This window comes from Gallus gallus, chromosome 10 (genome assembly GCF_016699485.2).
Source record: "Gallus gallus isolate bGalGal1 chromosome 10, bGalGal1.mat.broiler.GRCg7b, whole genome shotgun sequence".
NCBI classification, from domain to species: domain Eukaryota; kingdom Metazoa; phylum Chordata; class Aves; order Galliformes; family Phasianidae; genus Gallus; species Gallus gallus.
In genome coordinates, this window is record NC_052541.1 from 11,584,027 (window position 1) to 11,607,906 (window position 23,880).

Sequence of the window (23,880 nt, forward strand, 5' to 3'; positions counted from 1 at the left end):
TTATACAGATCAAGTGTTAAGTTTGGATACTAGGAAAAATTTCTTCTCAGAAGGAGTAGTGATGTGCTGGCACAGCTGTCCAGGGAGGTGGTGGGGTCACCATCCCTGGAGGTGTTCCAGTACTGTGGGGATGTGGCACTGAGGGATGTGGTCAGTGGGCATGGTGGGGGTGGGCTGGGTTGGACTTGGGGATCTTAGTGGTATTTTCCAACCTTAATGATTCTATGATTCTACAAATCCTATTTTAATATATTTCTGTATTATATCAGGTAAATATCATAGCCCTTAGCTCTGATAGATCTTAAATATGTTTTTAAATATGCTAATGAAATAGCAAGAGGATTTATTTACTATGGTCAAGTATTAAGAGGAATCTCTACCAGCATAATGTAAAGCAAATTCTGGATTACCTGCATAGGAACTGGATCTGAAGTAATGTTCAAGTGCAAGATCTTCCATCTCGTCCCTGTAGTAAAAAACAACTGACTTACCCCACGTATGGTTACATCAAATGCTGCTTTCTGTAAGGACATCTTTTCCCTTGCTGGTTCTTTCAGTGCTGTGATTCTGATGGCTGTGTGTTCATGGGAAATCTTCAGTGTACCTTGCAGAGGACAGCATTTACCTCAGTAGTAAAACTGAACTAGTATAGGACTTGTTACTATGATCCCAAAAGTGTGAGTAATGCAAGAGGCAAAACGAGATCCCAACCAGCTTAGAAGCATCTGTGCTGGCATCCATATTTGCTCACGTTATTTGAATTATTCCTAAACACTTTTTTTTTAAACTGCTGATTGCATTTCTATTTGGTTGAGATTTTTTTTCAAGTTAAATGTGACTTCATCCAGGAAGTCAGTTTCTCTTAAAGAAGGCTTACAGTGTGATCTGCAGTGTGTATGAAATGCGTGTTTTAAAGATGACTGAATAAAACGCTGCCTGTTTCTTTTAGTGCAGAATGCAGAGATTTTGAAAATAGTAATATTTCCAGCAAGAAGCCATGGGATTCTGCTAGTGTGTTAGTGACTGAAATGAGCTCAGTAAATTGTAGCAATATAAATTCCGCTGTGGTTTTATTAATATTTTTAATGTGTTCCCCTGTGAAAAAACATGTGTTTTCCATACCTTGACTAATGTGTATTTTAAAAGTTTTTTTTCTGTGCTTTACTGTTGTTGTAATGTCCAGGAAATGTGTGATTGTGAAACAAAGTTTTCACATTTGTATGTGTCATAAACCTTCTTTACTTGCATATTGTGATACGATCATTCTTGCAAAAATTGGAAATTTGAGACACGTAATATCTTGAGCTTGGAGAGCTGTACCTTCAGCTGAGCTGGTTGAGCTCTTGCTCCAGGCATCTGTTACTCTTTCCTTTTAAAACTGTATTTTTCAATTTCTCAAATTTAAAAGACTTTTCAATAATTGTGATTAATTTCCATACAAAAGCTGAAAATGTAGTCCAGGAACTGTAAATTACCAGCTGCTCATTCGTTCTTCATCAGGGCAAGACAGATCTGTTCCATTTTGAAGGGATTCTTCAAAAATATCCTTTTGTATTTTAGAGACATCGTTAAACATAATTTGCTATCAAGTCATGCAGAGTATGTTTTCAGTTCTGTCAGAGGCTCAGTTTTGCCATTTGCATTTAGAACTGCCTTCCCCTGTGCAGAACTACCAGTCAGTTATCCCGAAGCCTGGCAAACTCTTTCTTAAATACGTGTGAAAACCACACACTCCTATATTTATATGAAAGAACAATAAATAATTGTGACTTTATTATATACCTCTTATTTCACCTACTGATAAGAAGCTGGACCGCCTGGATTTCACAGTTGATATTTGCTGGGTACCTGAGGAATGCAGGCAGTCTGAGGGACTTAAATTTCATTTAAAATTATGAATTCTACTTATGTGACTTCAGGTGTTTTTTCGTAAGATTTGTAGTAAATTGGGCTCCCAGAGGAAGCTATGTGTTCTTTGCTGAAGAGATAGCAGCGTAAACATTTGAGTCCCCAGATCCTCTTTGTATTCAGACCTTGTATTTTGAATCCAGATTAAGGTGTGGTGGTAGTAATAAGTCTGATTTTCAAGAGAATAATTAGCTGTTAAATGTTCAGGATTGTTTTGCTGTATTGCTGTGTAACCATTTTTACTCTGTTTTTCAGGAACTGTGAAGGTCGGAATATTCGATACAAAACATGCAGTAGTAATGTGAGTATGGCATTTAATCTTTTTTTACAGCTTTTACTTATTCAAATGATGCATTAGAGTTTAAGAAGTGCTGCTCCTTATATAAAAATCTTACAGTGGATAATTTTCTTTTGATCATCATTACCAATTTTGAAGATTCCACTCTGCATGAGGTCTGACATTTTGGTTTCCCAAACAGACATTTTCTTTCCAAATTGTAGTGCCAGTTGTGATTCAGAATACTTTATATCATTTGTTAGGAAAATTACACACTTTGGAGTACTAAGAAATCAGCTCACATCTTAAAGTAGCAAGTGCCTTTCCTGAGGTGCTGTCTGAGGTGAAGCATTAAGCTGGGCTCTTGAACATTTGTGATTGCTAATGATACAGCAGCTCTCATTACACTAGCTAAGCGGGCATTCCTTTCAAATCCTAAATTGCATACTTACTACTTACATTACCTCCTTGCAGTTGCCTAAGCCTAGATCTTTATATTTCTATATGTAAAATACATATATTTAGGTACACTGGCATAGACCATTTCTGTGGCTGAATATGAAGCTGGAGATTTGAAAAAGCAGTTGCTGTTACGATGATGCAATCAAACTTTATTTTTACAGACACATTTTATGAAAACCAGTCACATATGGCATACTTCATGACTTGTGTTCCACTGGTTTGCAGTGATGCTTTATGCTGTTTAAACAGCTGCCTTCACTCACCCCAGATGTTGTAGTCTGCTGAAGGTGTGCAGGATTTTGTGATACCACCGATAGCAGACCTCGTGTACAAACACAGTGATTCATAATGCACTGGGTTATGATCTGCAGACACCTCTGGCATGGGTTTACGCGAGAATGCAATATGGTTTGCCCTTACAGTCCCATTCCAAGAGAGAAGGAAGATGAGCAAAGCAAAAGCATCTTATTTGCTTTTCTGTAGTGCACTTGGTTCATTTGCTTCTGGCTCTGGGAGAAAGACAGCACTTGTCACACAAACACCCCTAAAAAGGTGAGCCCTGCTGATCCCTTGAGCTCAGTTATACCCAGGCAAGAGCAGGTGATGGTCATGTTGCTGCCAGCCACAGGATTTCTGCCAGGGGCAGCAGCTGGGAAGTATGACATGTGCTCCTGAGGAGGCCTGGAGCTGGCTCAGTGCGTTTGTTGGATTGGGGCGACTCCTGGGAGAACTGGCCATCTCCCCTTTTCAGTTTGCCACACCTAAGGCTTCTTCTGTGCCAGCTGGCTTCTGCCCTACTCCTCAGGAACAAGGCTTGCTAGCACCTCAAACTGTTCTAACTCTATTCCTTGGTATTGGATGGATTTTCCACCTCAGCAGCCCAGAGCCTGAGTTTCCGCTGGCAGAAATTAGTGGAAGTGATTAATAATTCTATCCAAGTGCATGCAGAAGCCAGATCCTGGAGACAAACTCTGCCATTTGCCCTTTGAGAAGCAAAGGCCTAGCGCTTCAGTACACAGTTCCTTTACCTCAGAAATAACAGTGCCATGCATAGAACACTCATAATCTTTTAAACTGTGTGATAAGCTAGATAAGCCAGTTAGTATGTAAGCAATAAACAAGAGCCACTGTCGAAATGTTTGCTAGATATATCACTTGCTTTCTATACAGTAATACATCTCTGCTTGATGTTGTGTACTACGGCTTCCTGTGCAATAGTGCAAATTCAATGTAGCACATCCCTTGGTCCTCCTCCAAAAGGAACAGAAAACCATGTAGTGTGTAGAAAAAAACAGAAAGATGAGATCAATTTGTCCATAACTTCTGCTATAAGTAGAGGCCTGCATGCTTTTAGGATACATTTGAGCAGTTGCAGACATTGGTTGCTTTAAGGATTATGCAGTAAAAAATCTATGGCGAGAATGAAGGCACTCGTATGCGTCATTATAGAGAAAATTAAGATGATTACCATATCCTTTCTGAACTCCAAGGGGGTTTTTCTGAAGTCACTGGGACCTGTTTTATAACTTTCGGACTTATTTTAAAGCGATAAGTGGCTAGCATCTTGTATGCGAATCTGTTTGAATTTATGATGATTCAAATGTTAATTTCCAGACAGGAAGCTGCATTTACAGTTCTGCTTTTGGGGCATGTCTGAGAGGGGTCGGGTTTCCATTTTAGTTCAGATAGAGCCAGAATCTCTCAGGAACTGTTTTTCCTAGATTATAGATCAGATAATGGAGAACTCATGAGAAAAATAAATTTCATGAGATTTCCACTGTTAGTACAGTGGAAAGTTGATCTTTCTATTTGGCCTCACTGAATTCAAACGAGTATTAGACCTGATTTAACCTTGAAATGGGAGCTTACACCTAATACCAACCTAGGGCTAGACCTGTTCTGTTTCAAATGATATAATTTTCCCCAAAGCATCATTTCTAATGACTGCTTCTCGCTTTAAGAGTAAAATTTTAGTCTGAAAATTAAGAGTTCAAACTCACTTCTTTCCATATTATTAGGTATTATTGATAACCACAGGAGACATCCAGTATATATTCACTGTGTAAAATTGTCTGCAAATGTAATTTTGCTACATGATACATTACACCACTAACATCTATATTGAGGAGTACAAATGAAGCACAACTTCATGCGTGTGTCATTCTAATGAAAAGAACAAGAATCATTTTACCAGAAAATAGGTTTCATCTGGATTTGTAATAGAATAGTAGTAAGTTCATTGAACTCAAGCATAGTTCCAGATTAATATTAGCGATATTTCAATCAAAAAATTAATTCAGAGTCTTAGCAATGAAATAATTGCTGAGATTAAGGCTTATGTTTAGCCTGCTTATCTTTCTATTGTTAATGGTCTGTCGGGTACAGGATTTCTTGAAGCTGCATGTGTGCTTTTTCAGCTTTTCTTACAGGAACTTTAGAGAAATAAACTATATGAAATATTCATTGTATGCTGTTCAGTGAGATTTTCAGTCTTTCTTAGACCACTTTTTTAATATTTCCATTTTTGTATGTACTGTTACATTCTAATGCTGTGATGTACACTATATGGAAGTGTTTAAGATAATCCTTTAGGGTCTTATTCATAGAACAAGTTATTTGGGCCATTTCCCCATAAATTTTGCGTTCTTATGTGCCAAAAAGTCACTTCCATGTAAGCCAGAATGACTCTCCTATGGTAAGAAGAAAATATTTTGTAGCAGATTTTCTCACATTTAATTCCAATATAACCTTTTATTATATACAAATAATGCTTACACCTGTTCAATATATTCATCATATTATTGTCCCAGCATCCGCTCATTAACCAGATCACCAACCCCAACCAAACAATCTTGGCTGAACTGTGTCTGCTCTGTTCCTACAATATTTCATCTTCAGTTACATCGTTTCTGTCTAATCTGCTCATTTATTTTTTATTTTCATAATGCTGATGTACCCTTAGCTCTCCCGGCTAGGGTTTCTCGTTCAGGTATCTTGATTTTTACTCAGAAGTTTCCTGAAAATTGCCTATGAACAACATAGAACCTGAAGCTAATTTCAAAAAGAAAACAAAACAATGACCTCATCGCTTCTGGCTCGGTTTCAACAAAGCGAGATTCAAAGAACCAAACTAGACAAAGGACTAGACTTTCTTTGGTGTCATCATTTTTACTGGGAATTTTCTTGCTGCCTTTTTGTGCTTTTTTTTCAGCAGTGTAATTGTTGGCAGGAATCACACGGTCTGATACAACCTTCATTTTTTGTACACGAACATTGCCTACAAAGATACAGATTTCCCAGGTTAGCTTTGTTTTCAAAGACTAAGAGTAAGTGACTGCCAAAACTTAGCCAATACATTTCTTAGGAAGCCAGCCCTTTACTGCAGTAGTTTTAATATTCTGTCACAAAAAGAATGGGAGTGCATATATACACATGTATATTTTTTAACCGTCACAGTAGTCATGTCTGAAGGATCTTTTTTAGATCTGCCTAATCATATGTATGTAAGTCATGTCATAAATAGGCTGAATTCCACTACAAAATCTGGATATGATTATTTTGCCAGCATTCTGAAATACTAGGCATCATAGATGCGTGTTCAGCTCCTTGTGTGGTGTGTGAACCTACAAGTGGTCCGGTATGGTTCAGTGGATTCAGCATAAGGCAAAAAAAACTATTGCTGAAGTTAGAAAATCTGCAATTAGTAGCAAAAAATATTTAGCAAACAGGGAAAAAAAACGTGGAATATTGATGGGAAGGAGGGAACAAAAGAATTGAAGTGATATCTGAAATAGATTAAAACCAAAAGGACAGAGTGAGGATTGGGGCCCGTGTGCTGTGGGCTGATGAGGTGGCCTTGGTGCTTCCCAAGTTTCTCCCTTGCCTGCCTCTTGCACACCTTGCCCCTCACCTGTCCTTCCTTCCTTTTAATCTCCTTCTCACTCTTATCTACTCCAATGGAATCAATCTGAAGTTTCTGAGGCCTCTTGTCTTGATTATAGGCATCTGAACATGGTTGCTGCCCAAATTCTGATATAGAACCATAGAATTGCTCAGGTTGAAAAAGACCTTAAACATCATCAAGTTCAACCGCAAACTAACCATACTACCCTAACTCTAATGTAAATGATGATAATTTCAGCCCTTTGATATCTCTCTATGATGCTCTTTTTTTCTCCTGCTTTTGAACAAAGCTCAAACATAAAACAGGTGGGGCTGGCATGTGAATGGAACTCCACAATTGCTTTCTGTGCTTTGAAGATGCCAAAGCCGAATAGGGAGATGAGAATTCACTTGTTCTCAAGCAGTCAGGAAGTGAGTGGAAGGAAGGAACTGCATTGTGTTGGATCAATGAGAAACGTACAGTAACCATGGATTGACATCCTGACACTGCAGTGTTTGTGTCTTGGCACTGCACCAGCGCTTCATGATAATGAGTTGTAACAACAGCCTGTCAAAGCCCAGTCTAGGGATGTTGCTCTGCCTGTTTTACAGATAGTGCTTCAGTTCTTTGTGATGAAAATCTAGCTCTGTATTGTGGTTGAATATCACTACTCCAAAATGTTGCTTCTAACTTTACTTGAATCTAACGTCAACTATTTTTATTGTTAGCTGCTCCTTTATTTCCAATGGTGGAAGGGAAAACCATATGGTATCCATATAAACTGATGTCCTCTCTGCTTTTTAGACTTTCTGTTGTGGTAAATGGGAGGTGACAGATAAGTCAGAGCCAATTTCTGCTCTCATTTACACCCATGCAAATGTGGTGGTTTTCTTTGAAGTGATAGTAAATAGGGGTGATTTCTAACAGTATTTACTTGACATTTTCTGAAGTGTTCTCTTGTGGGGTTTTGTAGAGATAAAACACCTGAAGATTTACAGTAACTGCAGTTTTTCCTTGTCTTATTTCATTTTATTAATTCAAACTAAAATTATCCCAGATTAAAAATAATACAAAATATATTAGCATAACTTTGACTTATTTTCACTCTAATGTGTATTACTGTACAGTGTTGTAAAGCACTGCATGTTGCAAAAGCCCCATGTGTTACTCCATAAGAACACCACTGATCTTAGAAGTTTATTGCAGTCTACAAAAAAGCCAGAGATATTTCTGTTTCCTATGGTGAAAGAAAAAAAAACTAAGGTACTGGCAAGGTATTAAGCTAATGCACTACCAACCCATCCAGACTCATATGAGCAAAAAGGTGTCAGGACAGTATTACTGAGGGCATTGGAGTGGAATTTGTGCTTTTCTCGTGTATGTTTCAAGTAGTAGTGATGAACTTGCCCTTTGTTAGTTTTTTTTCAGGGAACACATCACAAGCTTTCAGCTTATATCCCATGAAAACAAATTTTTGTTAAAATCAGCCTCACAGCTGGCTTGTATGGGCAGTTGGAACTCTTGGTGTGGCATATGGACTGTTCGACACTGGACATGCTTTTAAATGAGAGTGAGAGATTGCTTGACATGCCAACTCCTTTGTCAGTACTTTGGTGAAGTTATTTTTGAATAAATCAATATTCATCTCCTTTTCTGTCACTGTAGCTTAATAGTAATGTCATTGAGTGCAATGTTTTATACGGAAGAAATGTCTTAGAATATCTAATTTCCAACACTGTTAAAGAGGCATTTGTCATATTTGGTGTTTCAGCTATATATGCTGAGGCTGCGTGTGGAAGAAACTATAGAACTATTTCCTTAAATCAACACCAGTGTAAAGTCTATTTTATTTCAACAAAATAAGATACGAATTTTCACTTCAGGTAAAAGAACTTTTTGTAATTGTCCTAAAGGAAAAGGCACTGATGTCTCTTCCTAACCCTCCGACCCCATTTCTGACCATACTTAACAATTGATCGGACACATTTTCATTTCATTATGTGTAAGTATCAGCACAATACATCTGTCATTACTGAAGCGAATGAACTGATGAATGAGTGCAGAATGCTTTGAAATCCTTAAGTGGAAAAAGCTATTGGGAAGAAAAATACTAAATATCAGTTATCTTACTACAGTCACTTAAAAGGCACGGATTCCTTTAGAAGGTAATTCTTATTACGGGACCAGATTTTAAAAGTGAACGTATTACACTGTGTCATAAAAGTAGCATTTTTAATTATTCTCGTGTTTCAGTTGTGCTATTACTGGAAAATGGCCAATATTCTGTTACCTGTACTGCAAGCAATGGATTAAGCAACATAAATTGTATTAATGCACACAGTGAAACACTGTGACATATTTATCATAGCAAATCGGTCCTTGAACCAAGCCTACCTTAACAGATTCTGCATAATTCTTCAGATAACTACTACAAATGCAAAGGGCTGCCTATTTTTATGAATTATTTCCTTTGGCTTGTTTTCAGGACTGCCCTTCAGATGTTGGTGACTTCAGAGCACAACAATGTTCAGCCTACAATGATGTCAAGTATCAGGGGCATTTTTATGAGTGGATCCCCGTGTATAATGACCCTACTGCACCATGTGCCTTGAAGTGTCAAGCTCTGGGAAAGAACTTGATTGTGGAGCTTGCCCCAAAAGTACTAGATGGTACTCGCTGCAATACGGAATCACTGGATATGTGCATTAGTGGAATATGCCAGGTATGTTCATGGTGGACATCTGAGGTACTTTTGTACACGAAATGGACAATGTTTGGTTATTTTTCATCTCTGTGCATCAGTTTTCTTTAGAAGTATCTGCAAGGACTGCCAGCTGGATTGTAGATAACTCACCTTTCTTTTCCACGCAGATGTTTCTGACTGCCTTAGCCACTGATATTTTTATATATACATGAGGTCAATAACATTCACTCTTTCTTCTACTTACACTGTAATTTTTAGTCATGTAAAAATTACAGAAACTAGTTATAATCTCCTCCTCTGAGTGTTGTATCTCATGAACTCTGCTAAGGAGAGAAGTTGATATATTATGAACTCCCACTGAGAACGGTATGTGTGTGTGTTTGCTGTACATGCCCTGGCTCTTCATTTCTAAACGGAGCTCCTAGTTTATGCAGTGAATATGCCTACAGTAGTACTATATCTTTTTTTAACAAGGTACATTTGAAAGATCTGAATCCTAAGTTCCTGTGATCCCTATCATATATTTGCAATTTATAGATTTCAGTTCTAGAGGAGAGGTTCTGCCTCTGGTAAAAGCATTAAAGATAAGAAACAAGGCTTGCTCAGCTGCCAAACTCTTGATTTACATGACTTCATCGGGGTTATTCTTTGATGGAAGAAATAGTCTCAGGCTTTCAAGATCCAGCCGCTAAAGATAGATGTTCCCAGGAATCTGATAATTGGGTCAGAAGCTCCAAGTGCCAGAACAAAACTGGTTGGCAGATGGGTAATACTTCACACAGAACCAGCTGAAGCTGCTGCTTTGTTTTTTCTCATCTCCAGGCTTAGCACCTTGTCAGGAGGTGTTGTATCTTCATTGGCTGCCCTGGATCATGAGCCTAGCCTCCTGGCGACCTTGAAGCAAAGCCAGACAGCAGCATAAGATCCCAGTATTTTGTGCTGCCTTAATAACTGGGGAACAGAAATTTATGAGGGAGGGCAGCATCACAGTTCTTTGGCTTGAATATCATTTTTCATCCCAATTTTATTACTAGCCAGCTGATGGTCATTCAGCATTGTTCTTAGTTCCAACCAGTCCTATCCCTACTCTTCTCCCTGTCTGTCTCTGTATCACCACATTTGTTGCATCAGCTGAAAGGCTTTGGGCAGTTGGAAGCAGCTATGGTGCTTCTCCTTGCACAGCCACAGTAATTATACACTTGGTGCGCAGGGCACATTTGTACAAGAGGCCCTTACAATATGCTTAACATAATGACTTTCTGAAGCAATTTCTTAATAACTTGTAATCAGTCATTCTGAGTTTTTTTTAAGGGTGGTAAACATTACTACACAGACTGAAGTTGAGATTGAATTAATTGTACGTTACTGACATATTATTACAATTAGTTTTTTCTCTCTGCAAATGACTCATTCTGTTAAACGCCTAAAATGGATGCAGCTCAAAAATACAGGATATAGCCTGATGAGCAGAAGAGCTCCATTATAGGGGAAAATACCAACGCGTTTGGCAGAACTGTGGTGTGCAGATGACAGCAGCATTAATATATGATCTGGACCTTGCTGTGAGTTTTGTGACTTCTATCTTTGCTACACTTGCAATACCAATCATGCCAACACACAATGCATCTGCTGCCTTTGTAATTAAAGAAGAGTTCCTTACAGTCTTGCCCTTCAAGAGACAACATTTGTCAATAGTATTTCACAGTGGTTTCCAACAGTGTTCATTACACTGAGTATTTAGATAGGATGTACCTCTATAAACACTGGAAGCACTTACAAAATAATACATTTCTTTTGCAATACTGTTAGTGATGTTTCCTTATTTAATACAAAATTTGAACCTGGAGGATGCCAATGCATTTTGCAGATGATGCATCTACAGAAGCCTCTGCTGTTTGTGTCTGTTGCTGCTCAGAAGTGTTATGCTGAATCTGACATAGCCCTACTTTGAGGTCTGGCAAGAATAGCTTAGAGGTTTTTTTGTTTGTTTGCTTTTAGTAGTTTTGCTGTTATCAACACTTGCAGTTTTATTTACTGAAGACCTTTGAAGTCCTTGGTCGTTTGAATAACCTTTTTCTCTTTGTGGGGCAGAGTGGAAATGTTGGTTCCTTGTGAAAGGACTGCTCTGGGGAGGGCTTCCTCAGAAACTGACACCAGTCTTTGTTACTACTCCTGTTTAAGCAGGAAAAGAAAACAAATTGACATCTAATCTTTCCTGGAAAAATATTGTTGTTTAGTCAACTGCTGTTAAGAGAGAGAGAGAGAAACAGCAAAAACCTTGATTCTCCAGGATTGTTGCTATAAGATCAGTCTGTTGGGTTTTGACATATACTTGGCACAGCCCGTAAATAACTTGGCAAGCACTTTTACAGTGAACTCATCTAAATAAACATATCATACTGCTGATGTGGATATCTTCGCTTTTATGCCTGGGAGCACCAAAGAGTTAGTATAAGGAAACTGGATTGCTTGAGTCCTTTTCCAAACTGGTGCTGGTTTTGCTCATTTATTGTCTCAGAAAGTTGGCAAGTTTTATAAGATCTCAGTTTTCCCCACATAAGCACTTCATCCATTTCCTTCCTGTTGGTAAGATAGGGATGCCACACAAAGTTTTCCTCTCAGATTCTTGTTCCATCAATCTCTTGGGCAGAGCATGAATGTAAATGTACAGAGACGTTAAGTTTCTGGTGTCCAGCTTCAATTCTGATTCTCTGCATTTCCCTTAACAAGTATACCCATACCAAATAACAGGGTCAAAAAAAATCATGGACCAACAAAACTGGTTTCTGGGTAAGAGTTTTGTGTTTTTGGGGAAAGTAAAATCGAGAAAGTATATTGAAGAAGTTAATAAGACATTCTGGGGTTATCTGAGGCTTAATTCAACCATTTCTTTTATTGTTATTTTATTTTATTTATTGTTTTTGTCTGCTACCGCCTTTCTTCTGTTACCACGGCAAATATCCGGGTTTTTGTGCTAAATAGGGACAGGTCAAAACTTCACTGTTGGGAGGATTTTCACACTTAACTTCTGTTATTTTTTCTACTCTCTGCTCAACTCCCAACACATTTTTTCGTATAATATATTCCTGCTGTGCCCATCTGGATGTGGGTGGAGGCATTTAAAAACTTCTGCATGTCAGACATGTGTGGGCAACGCTTACCCAGTTACTCTGCCTGCATTGGGGCCCTGCCTGGCCTTGGTTGTTTTTTTTTAATTCTAGTTTATGACTTTTTTTTCTACCAAAATGCAGAATTAGGTCTTGTTTCAGTACCTAAAATGGTTACACTGATAATTTTCCTAAGCTAGAGTAATGTGTTTAGACAATAAATACACTCTCACAGTTAGGTCAAAGATGATGTAAATCCTCCGGTGAACTTTCCATTTAGTGTCAGTGAGCTGTTTGTGCTCCAGAAAAGGCAGACACTACACTGTGCTTTGTAGCATATGGCATAAATTTAGCTGACATTAGAACACATCTCATATGTCAAGTGGAGTGCCACTGACTTCTGCCATGCTCAACGTTTCTGTCATGTGTCATGATATACCAAGAAGGTATCTCATACATTTGCCACCAAAGTGCTCTTACCCTTGATGTAAATATCTGTCAGTTTTCATTGAAAGCTGTTGCTGTAAGCCTTTGGAAGACAGCACATTTTTTCATGATCTTGCGTGAGCTCTGCTTATGGTTAAAGCTTAAAGTGATAGTGGTTTAATAATTTCTTCTCATCCTGACTCCCTCTGTTCTGAGAGCTGCTTTCTCCCAGCCTTCACTTTGGCTTCACTTTGGCTGTGTTGTGTACAGCTCCTGTGGGTTCCTGTGGATGCTTCTTTTTGCTTGTAAGTGTGTTAAAAGACTGCCCAAAGTGCACAGGTTTGGCGTTCAGATACTGAAAAAGGGACATTTCTTTTCCCTTCCGTATTACTGCAAACTTCCCAGTGAAGAGCACAGCAAAGAGTAAAGGATTTCATTTCATTTAAAAGTATATGTAGGAGAGAATCTACAAATGTTTTTTTTGATAGTTTCCAATTTTTTATTCTTATAATGCATTAATGAGATATCAAAGAATATTTTGTTTTTAAAAGAGGGATTTGGTTCCTTAAAAATAACAATTTTCTCTTCTTTTCTTTCCCGGATTTACTCTAGTGTTTAATCTGAATTTCAGAAGTTTAAATAGCTTCCTAGATTTATATCTTCTAATTCTTACTCTTCAGCATAATCATACCGAAGGTGATTTTTTTTACTTAAGATAATCTTTCCATTTATTCTACCTGGAGTAGTTGGTCCTCAAATAGCAGCGTAAAGGGCATTAGGGAAAAATGAAAAGCAAAAACCAAGAAAGCAAACAAAACAAACAGCAACAAACCACTTACAGGCTCTTTCTTATATTAAAAAATAAAAAAAGACCACGTTACAATTTCTGCCTTTCACCTCCTTAGCCTTCACACCTGAAGTAACTTACGGCAGGAATTGATTTTGAGGAAGCTTACTGTTAAACCATCCTTTATATTGCATCCTTCCCCAGGTACCATTAAGTAACCCATCAACAGCATACAGTGCAGGGACTCCCATGCAGAGACCTGTACTCCATTCACATAACTCTGCAGACACTGGGGCTGGCAGGCTGGACCTCACCCAGAGTGACTATGGGAGTTGCTCACATAGATTCAATAAATCTTTCTAGCCCAAAGAGCTACATATCAAAATCATCACGTAACAGTACACGTGACATCCCATTAAACCGAGTGGGAGCTCCAGCTGCAACTCAGCTGGGAAACATTGGTGCCTCTCCAGAAGTCTCACGGAAGGAGAGGGCTGAGTACGGGTTACCGTGTCCTGCGTGACCAGCCAAGGTCCTGCTCTGTAGTCTCCCAGACTTGGCTTCCTCTCCCATGGAGGCTCTCAGCGCTGCCCCAGCCAGCAGAATGCACTGTAAGAACTGCACTCAGACCCTTTTCATGTCCCAGCCTGCCTTAGGATATCAGCTCACTTGAGATGATGATGTTGGCAACTTGGAGGAGGGCTTTTGTGGCACGTAGCAGTGGGGTGCTCACAGATGCTGAAAATGTCATTTGGAATCACTTGCTTTTAGTTAGCAGCTGTTCACTGCTGCTAGAAATTGCCATCTCTTTTCAGACCTTCTGTTTTTCTCCACACTGCTGTTTCTGATGGAAGATTACTGCCCATTGGGATTTCTTACTGTCTAAGCTTATCCTTTCTGTCAGATTAGGGGTGAGTTTTTTCTGATCTCCATTTCCTTATCTATATGTCTCTTTTTCTAAGTGATTCTTTGCCAAGTTTTGTTTTGTTTTAGTGAGTCTTATATAAATATGATTTTATTTCCCAGCCTAGCAAGGTCGTGCAGTGTGTAAGTGTGATAAAGTCAGTAAAGTAACTCATGATTTGAGTATCTTGTTGAACCAGAGCCTTCAGATTCACTGGTGCTGTGGCAGATGTGGCTGGAAGCAGTCAGAACGTCAGCAGAGTAATTTGATTCCATATATTGATTTCTTTTTCAATAGCATTCTAACAAGCAGGGAGCCCAATGGGAATTTGTGTCCTACCCTCTGTGTCTGCAGGTGCGTGTTTTCCAAAATGGGAACCACGTAGGAAAGGGTACTTTCCCTCCTGCTGGGTGGTCCTATGGGCTCTCAGCTGCTCCAGCATGTGGCAGATCCTGCAGGAAGACTTAAATGTTTTGGAAACACTTTATTTGGTAGAAGTGGATTTGCAGAATTATGGAGTGCTCTTTAGCCTCCTGCCTTCACATGTGAAATGTCTGCAGAAGTGTGGACAGTCCATTTAGGAGCCCTTTTGTATGCAATGAGCTTTATGCACTGTATATTTTACCGTTTGTTTTTTATTGCTTTGCATTCTTTTTCTATGTATTGAGGGCTGAGAAACTTGAACATCCTGGTATGTCTGTTTGTGCCCCTCATTCTGATTTATTTATTGTCCTTTGTTCTGAGTTTTGGATTTTGATGCACTTTGGCCTCACTCCTTGCTTTCTCATCTACAAACAACTGAAAGCATGCAAGCGACACCTTCTTACTCTCACTAATACCTGTCCAGCCGGACAGCTGGGGCTGCTGCTTCACCAGCCATGCAGTGATGGGCTGGGGGACGCTCAGTGTCAGTGCATGCCCAGGGTCCCTGAAGGGGTCATCTTCTGCTTCTTAGCAGATTCTGACAGCCAGATCAGCTTCTTGGGGCTGCTGCTGACCTGTGCTGGCTCTGTGGCAGAGGTGAGACCCAGTGCAACAGTTCAGCCCTTGATAGTCTGAGCTTATTAACACAAGAGTTGTGAGATGGGGAGTTGTGATGCCATATAAGGACGAAATCACGTCTAAGACCAAATTAAATCTTCAATGAGAATGAAGCAGGATTCTAGCTGAAAGTAGAAACTCTTCTATGTTAAATAAATAAATAAAAGTAACATTTTGAATTGGAGGAATGTCTTGTTATCTCTCCCTGTTTGTAGGAGCTCATTTGTTTGTTGATGATGAGCATGGGAAAGAGTGGGAGTTTTTTACTGTATATTCTCTCTGTGGACATATTTTATCTGCGTAGAAATAAGCTGCAAGCTAAAGCTATCACAAAGCAAGGGATGTGAGCAGAGATTGCAAAGTAAATGAATAGATGGGCTCTGAATGTCAGCCTCTGGATTCTATAGCAGGGCAAATGGAAACTACTAGCTAAGGCAGAGCAGAACTTTCCCATGATGAATTTTATACTTATGTTTTTATTGCCATAAATTCCCATAGCCATATTTAAAATTAATTATTTGTTGTGTGGATGCAGACATTCCTAACATCTGCCTGCACTGTGATTCTGTGGTAAAGCAAATAGGGCAGGAGAAAACGCAGCTAATAGCTGACACTGATGCAGTGAGATGTGTGTAGTGGGATAGCAGATGTGCCTGTTTAGTTAAATACAGATTTAATTTTTCTGAGTTTTAGAATTTTTAGTGTGTCTGTCTGTAAAATAGAAATTCTTCTTCTTGTGAATGAGACCCCGAGGACTTTAATTTTCCCTCTTGAGAGTGATTCTAAGAAGCTGCAATATAGATTTATTTTAGTGAGCATGTAGGAATTTTTCACTATTGTCTTTTTTCTTTTACTAGTAAATGTTGAAATAAAATGCATGTCCTTTCTTGATCAACTTACAAGACTTGGAGAAGATTATTTTTGCCAGAAACAATTCTGATGGCATCTTGTACTTTATGCAGTGCTGATAACCTTTGGATGTTTTTCTTCCATTTTAATCTGAATTCTCATCTCTTGCAAGAGAGAAATAAACCATTTTGTTATGACAACATGAGCACTACTATCGTGGTGGTATAGCAGTTCCATCCCTTTGCTGGATTTGTTTGGTGTAATATTCACTTGATTTTTCACTCAGTATTTTTCGCATCTTAACAGATTTCACAGGCAATGGAAGCCAACTGCACCTGGGTTTACTCCTTTCAGTCTTTACACCCTTCAACAGATCAGTAGATGTGATCCAATCAATATAGGATTGCACTCGCTGAGAATGGCCAGTATCCGATCTGTTACAGGAATATTTCACAATGAAAGCTACTGGGCAACGTGTACCAGGGTAATTACAGACTGTTCAGGCCTTGAGGAAAAGGCTTACCTTGTAGAATAACCCTGTTGTATCTTTGTGAAGAAGAATAATTATCTCCATTTGTGCATTCTACAGTGCAGCTCCGTACTTCTTTCATGCGTTAGGCATAGTGGGCACTTCTCCTTAAATTATTGACTGGATTTTCTACTTTTGTTGAACTTGACTAACTGCCACCTGTATATTTGTGCCACTATTTTATTTGCAGTCTATTTCATGAGTACACACAGATGTGCAGCCTTTGAAATTACCAGGCCAGTGAAAAAACGAAAGTGCAAATGTACTGAGAGTAGATTTCATCTGGATTTCTCTAACCATTGTGTAGTGAAGCAACTCCAGAAGGATGCTAATTATGTCACTGTGAAAGGTTGATAATTGATTTTCTGTTTTTCTTTTATTAAAGTCAATCACGTTGATAAAGAGCATCACTCCCTGACAATGATCTATGCCTGTTTCTTGGGCAAAAATAGAGCAATGCAAAATGTTTTTAACTGATGTTGTCCCCTTAGTGGTCACTGATAAATGGGACTATCAATCAAAAATACTATTGGAGTCATTTGAGAACAGCATAGTAGCATTTAATACATACTTATTTTAGCCTGGATGTGTACTGAACATTTAAATAGTCTAAGACATAGTAGATAGGGAGAAAGAGAGAGAGAATGACACTAGTGCAGCTTTAAAGAATATATTTATCTGCCACAAGTAAGAACAGCAGAGTTTTGGTTTGTTGGATTTTTTTTTTTGTAGCTACTTGCATTTAGACTACTTAGTATGTTTGTCTGATCAGACTGTACCTAGATCTCTGGCTCCAGAGGACCAGAGAAGCAGGGAGTCCTTTTCCAGACAGAAATATTGTATATAATTGTATGTATTGCTACATATAAATTCATATTTTCAATAGCAGTAGTGATACTTAATAGTTGGTGCTTGTTATGCAAAATCTTGGTGTTTTTTTTTCCTCGTGTTTCACCTCAGTGTTCTTGATATGAGAAGTGTGAGTATATCTTCAGGCTCCTTATTCAAAGCATGTAATCTTGAATCTTTAGCATTCCAAAAATATTTCTTATGATTGACACATAATACTTTTATAATTGACAACTCGTGTCCCTGGAGTGTATTCTATTAAAAATGGTGTCATACCTGAGTTGAAAGAGAGTGCCCGCAGATGGAGGTGAGTAGTCAGTTAAGGGAATAGCCATGTTACGAGGGCCTAAAGCAACAAGCAAAAACTGTCATTTCAAAACCTGTTTCTGCATTGAGCTCTGCATGGGCAGTTTCTGGTCCATGTTTGTGTTTACGTTCACTAAGGGTACACTAAAGGAGGACTGAAGTTTGCCAGGTTTTTATTACAGAGCTTTTCTTGCTGCATGGGAATCTGTCATAAATTTGTCACTTTGCAGTACTTTTTTCATCCCAGTTAACTATAAATATTTCCTTAAGAAAGGAAGAACCTTGAGTTTAACAGATTATATTTTGACCTTCATAAATCAGAAGTAACGTGCCATATTCATTTCTTCATTTCAGTCTAATGCCTCATCTTGAAACCCTACTAAATGTTAAAGAAACATCTGTGGAGGCTTCTGAGCATTTTTTTGGATTTATATCTGCAAAGATATTTGTAATGTTCCGCACTCACCTCTAACACAGCAGCAATTTCATTAATCTTTCATCTGTATTACTATATTTTATACCCTGACCTTTTGCTCTTCCTTTGCCTTTCTGAACTCACATGAGCATTCTAAGCACGCTACAAACATTTAACACCCTTCAGTGGTGCATTTCACAATAGCACTGTCTGGTTTAGAAGTTTGTTGCAGCAGATGAGTGTTTCTGCTCACTGCTTAATTAGATGCTCTCTATCCTAGCTGCTTGTGACAAAGCAGTAATACTCTTTTTCATACTGAAAAAACACAAACAACGTATTGTAATGCCCTAAAATAGTCACATATCATGCACCGGTTTGAAGAGAATCTGTTCAAATTCGTAACCCCTCATTACCAATTTATGAAATACACAAAGTAATGGGGTCTCAAAACCTTTTTTTTATTAAATTCCCACGTCCATTTTGCTAAACAATGGTCACTATTTCCCCAGCTGTTTATTTGTGTAGGGGAATTCACTTGCAACATAGTCTTTACAATGCTTGTACCTTTTTTTGATTTATGGCATTTTTTTTCTGGATTATTCTTTCAATTTGATGAGGTCCCAATACTTCTATTACATGGTTTGCATTGTCACTTGTTTCACTTATGCAGTTTATATTAATATTACCTAATACACTTATTTTTGACTATACCCTAAAAGTGTACAGATGTTTTCCCAATCTGCCTATAACATTTATAGCTGATCCCTTTGCTCTTTAAACAGTGAGTGATGTGGGGTAAATTAAACATAACAAATGCCTTAATCAGGAAAATCATCAGATCCCTTTGGCTTGCTGCAATGCTGTGTGAGATGGGGAAGGCTGCTGCCATATATCACCTTCTAGACCTTGTTGTAGCTCTACACACAAATACACACGCACTCTTCAAAACATTTCCTTGAATGCTGTCTTTGTTTTTCTAGCAAAGTTACTGGCTAGGGTACAATTATGGAATCATTCAGGTTGGGAAAGACCACTAAGATCATCTAGTCCAACTTCACCACCATCATCTAGACCCATCACCACCATGCCCACTAAACCACATCCCTAAGCCACATCTATCCTTTTCTTGAAAAGAATTCCTACCTTAATTTACAGTCCTGGGTGATGTGCCAAGGGCCTGATTTCTAAAGCTACACCTTGCAGCTTCCTGCTCTTTTAGTGTGATCCATGGCTGTCCAGCTTGGGTGAGAAATTCTTTGCTGTCAAAGTTTTAGAAAAAATACAATAGGCCAACTCTTGACACTCAGCTTTGAAGTACCCCCTACCTTAGCACTGATGTATGCTTTGCATGCTTGTTGAACTACCTCTAAATTGGAGGCTTGTCACATTAAATTCTGCAGGGTTTTTTTGGATGCTTAATGCTGAACAGTCTCAGATTCTGTGCTCATTCCAGGCCTAAATTGTGATCCTACTTGGAGTTATTTTTTGAATTGTATCCTGGGATATCACTGTGTACTGATAATAATTGATATAACACCAATCTCAGAAAGAACTCCACAGAGGTGCATAGATCTAGTCAGACATGTTCTATTTGCTGGCAGGGGAGCTGTAATGCTTTCCCTCTACCTAAATCCCTTGCATTAGCAGCCAACACTCCTATTTTATTTCTGTGGCATTTATGTATTAAAAATTTAGCCATAATACCCTGTGAAACAATCATTGAAAGTATGCTGCTGTGCTGATTATCTTTTTCCTTACATTCCATGTTGGACACAATAGCGCTTTGTGTTTGCACAGTTGTACTGTTTTGTTATATGGAATGAGAGCTTGTTTTCACAGTGGATATGTGAAATACCTCTGTCATACTGTCTGCCTATTATTGTCATGTTGGGTTTTAATGGCATGGTCTTGTGAGTTGTTTGCTTGCTCAACACCTTCCTCTCACCAAAAGACTGCAGGATCTGTAGCCTACAAACGTGCAACAGCTTAAACTAATAAAAATACCAATGTCTTGCATACAGTATCATGTACTGATATATGCAGCTGATTTTTTTCCTTTGAGAATTAATTGATGAGTGAATTAAACTTATTCTTAGTATTTAAAAAATGAGATTACATTATAAAGTGGAAACATGTTTGTAAGATCTGCTGAAAGCCTGTAGTAGCAGTAGCGCTGACAATTTACCTCCACGTGCTAGTATTATTTTTGTGAATGAGAGCAGGAAAAGCAGTGGTGAGCAGTAAACGTTTGAAAAATCTACCTTAAAGGGAGATGAGGCTATTTCAAGTGCTGGCTTGATCCCCAGCATAGCACCATCTGAATGTTTCAGAATCTTCAGGACATCTGTTCTTGCAACATAACTGTGAGGTGGGGAACTGTAAATTTACCCCTTTTACAGATTGGAAATCAGAAAGCAAAGGAAGCGTTCAAAGGTCAAGATCGAAGTCTGTTGTGGAACTGGAAATTGAAAGAGTTGTCAACACTAAGGTCACCTATGCCAAGCATTGGATTATTATATTCCCTGAAGTTTTATCAGATTTCTGATGCACACAGTGGCCCAGTTTGCTTCTGGTTCTGAAATTCTGTCATTTTCATTCATTTCCCAGTGCTAACTGGTGATAAAATAGGAAGATAAATTTATTCAGATTCATTTGTTTGCAGTCTTTTTTTGTTATCTTCTTAGCATCGATGAGCCAAGAACTAAAGTAAAATAAATAAATACAAATCTTCAATTGAAAACATTTTAATCTTTAATCCAGTCTCCTAAATTACAGTACTGGAACATGTATGCATTCATACACCACTTCTATGCAGTAAATATGCAGCTGTTCTGAGACGGTCTGATTTCTGTGTTAACTTGTTGCCTTTCAAAACTAAGATTTTATTAGCATATAAAATTTCATTAACATGAAATCATTGAATTTCATCTGTTTCTTTAGAGATGCTACGGAATCCTGTTTGTGTTCAGCAGTACATCATTTCTGACTAAGCGACTGTCATCCCAAACAATCAAATGACATTTTATGTGGGCCGTTGCCCAGCAGTATGTCCAGGGGATTTGTCTGGGAATGGCCACAATCTCAGATAGTGGCTGTTTGATAGAAGTTAAAGAAGAGTCTGGTGACGTTCCTTCTTTACATCCTCTAAGTTCCTGCCATTTCCTACCACTACCTAGTTCCTGCAGCCTGTCTTGCACACACCTACCAAACAGAAATGCTATGTGCCCCTTTAATAGAAGATCAGCATCAAGTATATGATGGCTTTGGTCATCAAAAAGAAAGGTGGAAATGGGATTTTTGATCTAAGTTATTCTCCAGTCTGTAAGCTTGCTTCTCTGTGAGCTGTTGTGAAGTGGCCAGCTAAAAGAGGTAGAAAATTAGGGAAGTGCCTGCCATTCAGCTCAGTACACCTGTCAGCTGAACTGCCACAACAGTTAATGCAAACAACTTTCCTCCATGATGCCTTCATCTTAAAGCAGTGCTGGATGTGGGGAACTGGAAAACTAAGGGTACAGGAGAGGGAGGTGGGCAGAAAAAGAAAGCTTAGAAGTTACACTTCTCCCTGTTTGGCAGTGGGTGTGCAGCGTGTGTGCGTTTGTTAGAGGCTGGAAGACCCAACCCTGCCTGTTACGTGTGGACTCGATCCCCACCTCTCCATGGGGATCATGTGTCAGTTCTGGCACAGCACAGATGTGGTGGATCTTGGCAGCTAAGACTGCCCCTTCCAAGCATTTTTATATAGGAACAGGAGTGCACTGGCCAATTTCAGAATTCTAGCACTGATTTTAACTGTGAGTTTCCATAGTACTTTTTATCCATTTGTCAGTTCTGAGTTTGTTTAAACATACATACATATATATATATATGATTTCCGTAATGAATTAACTTGCTTCTTAGGAAAGTGTGTGTATAAGAAGCTGAGCTGAAGAATCTTGAAGCTGCAGAGTAGTTTCTTTAACACATTACTTAACATTTGGTCCTCTCTGCAAATTTCTTCTAAAAATTTTAATGAGTAAGATAGGTGGGACCAAATATTTATCTTCATTTCAGCATTAAATTGCTTCAAGTTAATATTGTTCTTTGTTTTCCCTTTCTTCCTCTCATGATTCTTTCAGGGTGGCTGAGGTGAAGAAAAAGGAAAAACAATAAAAATGTTTTCTTCATAGTTTGGATCTTTTTCAGTTGAAAGGTTTTGAAGAAAAAAATGTTTTTGGAATTTCAGTCAGTGATTAAATCTGGGTGTTTTTTTACAATAATCATTGCAAGCTTTTATAGATTTTTGGCTCATATTCAGAAAGAAAAATGAAAAATCATAAGGCAAGGACAGAATCATGCAGGTTTTGATGCAAATGGCAAATAGATCTACGCTGACGTCATTTAAATTTGGAATGTCCAGGACTCTTGCTTATGAGCACAGCCCATAGCTGCTTGTCTGTGAAGCTAAAGGCTGAGTGCCCATTAAATGTTCAACTTGGATTATTTCAATGCATTAATCCTTTCTCAGACATAATTAAACAGGTGATGAAAAACAAATTGTAAATATAGTTGTCCCTTGTGTTAGAAAGAATAACGCTTCATGGTATGCATTCACATAAGTAATGGGAAACTGATTCATGTATTGCCTATGCTTGAATACCTTAATATATCAGTTGTTGTGGTTCATCATTAAAATCGTGGAAATGACAGTGCTTTTAAAATATATGGCAAGATATGCTTTGAAAAAATGAGGCCAGCTCATAAAATCGAAAGGATAACATAATAAATAAAATTCCAGAAACCTGAGCATGTCTACTACAGCTTTGCCCTCCTTCTGACTGTGGTGTTGATGTTGGCAGGCAGTAGGCTGTGATCGACAACTTGGGAGCAATGCCAAGGAAGACAACTGTGGAATCTGTGCAGGAGATGGTTCGACATGCAGGCTTGTGAGGGGACAAGCTAAGGCACATGTCTCACCAGAAAAAAGTAGGTTGCAAATTGATACTGTGATAATTTATCCTTGACTGTTTTCTGCTTGTATATTAACATACGTATTGCAGAGTGTGACCTTTTCTCTATATACTTGTTTGCAGTTTTCCAAAGCTACTTACTCAAAAGTCTGTGCTAGATTAGTCTATTGAAATTCCATGAGGGATACCACACATAAGGGTATAGCTAGGAAAGAATTTGAGATATGCATTTCTTGTAGAGCAACTTAATTCGTTCTATCAGGAATAACTATCAAGATACACACCTTATTATAGAGAGTGTCCTCATGTTGCAATATGTGTGATGCTGCAGCAAAATGTTTTTAAATCATGGAAACATCTTATAGATGGCTTTATGGAAATTGTGGTGTGTGGTTGAAAGTGTCTGGTTTTCAACTTAACTTAGATTTTTTTTTTTAACGTCTAAAGACATTTGAACCTCAGAGGCAAAGTTAGTACTTCCATGATG

At 38.4% G+C, this 23,880-nt stretch overlaps 1 protein-coding gene across 6 annotated transcripts in view; it reads left to right on the forward strand.

The window, feature by feature from the left end:
• The window catches only part of ADAMTSL3 (ADAMTS like 3), a 178,841-nt gene that overhangs the window by 81,013 nt on the left and 73,948 nt on the right, over positions 1-23,880 (forward strand). For 5 of the 6 annotated variants that reach the window (XM_004943830.5, XM_004943825.5, XM_004943826.5 and 2 more), the window contains exons 5-7: positions 2,164-2,209; positions 9,016-9,252; positions 23,283-23,409. In XM_004943830.5, the coding sequence (XP_004943887.2) occupies positions 2,164-2,209; positions 9,016-9,252; positions 23,283-23,409 (410 nt within the window). Of the gene's footprint in view, positions 1-2,163; positions 2,210-9,015; positions 9,253-23,282; positions 23,410-23,880 lie in introns of those variants that run through there. The other variant, XM_040706931.1, reaches the window with a different exon arrangement.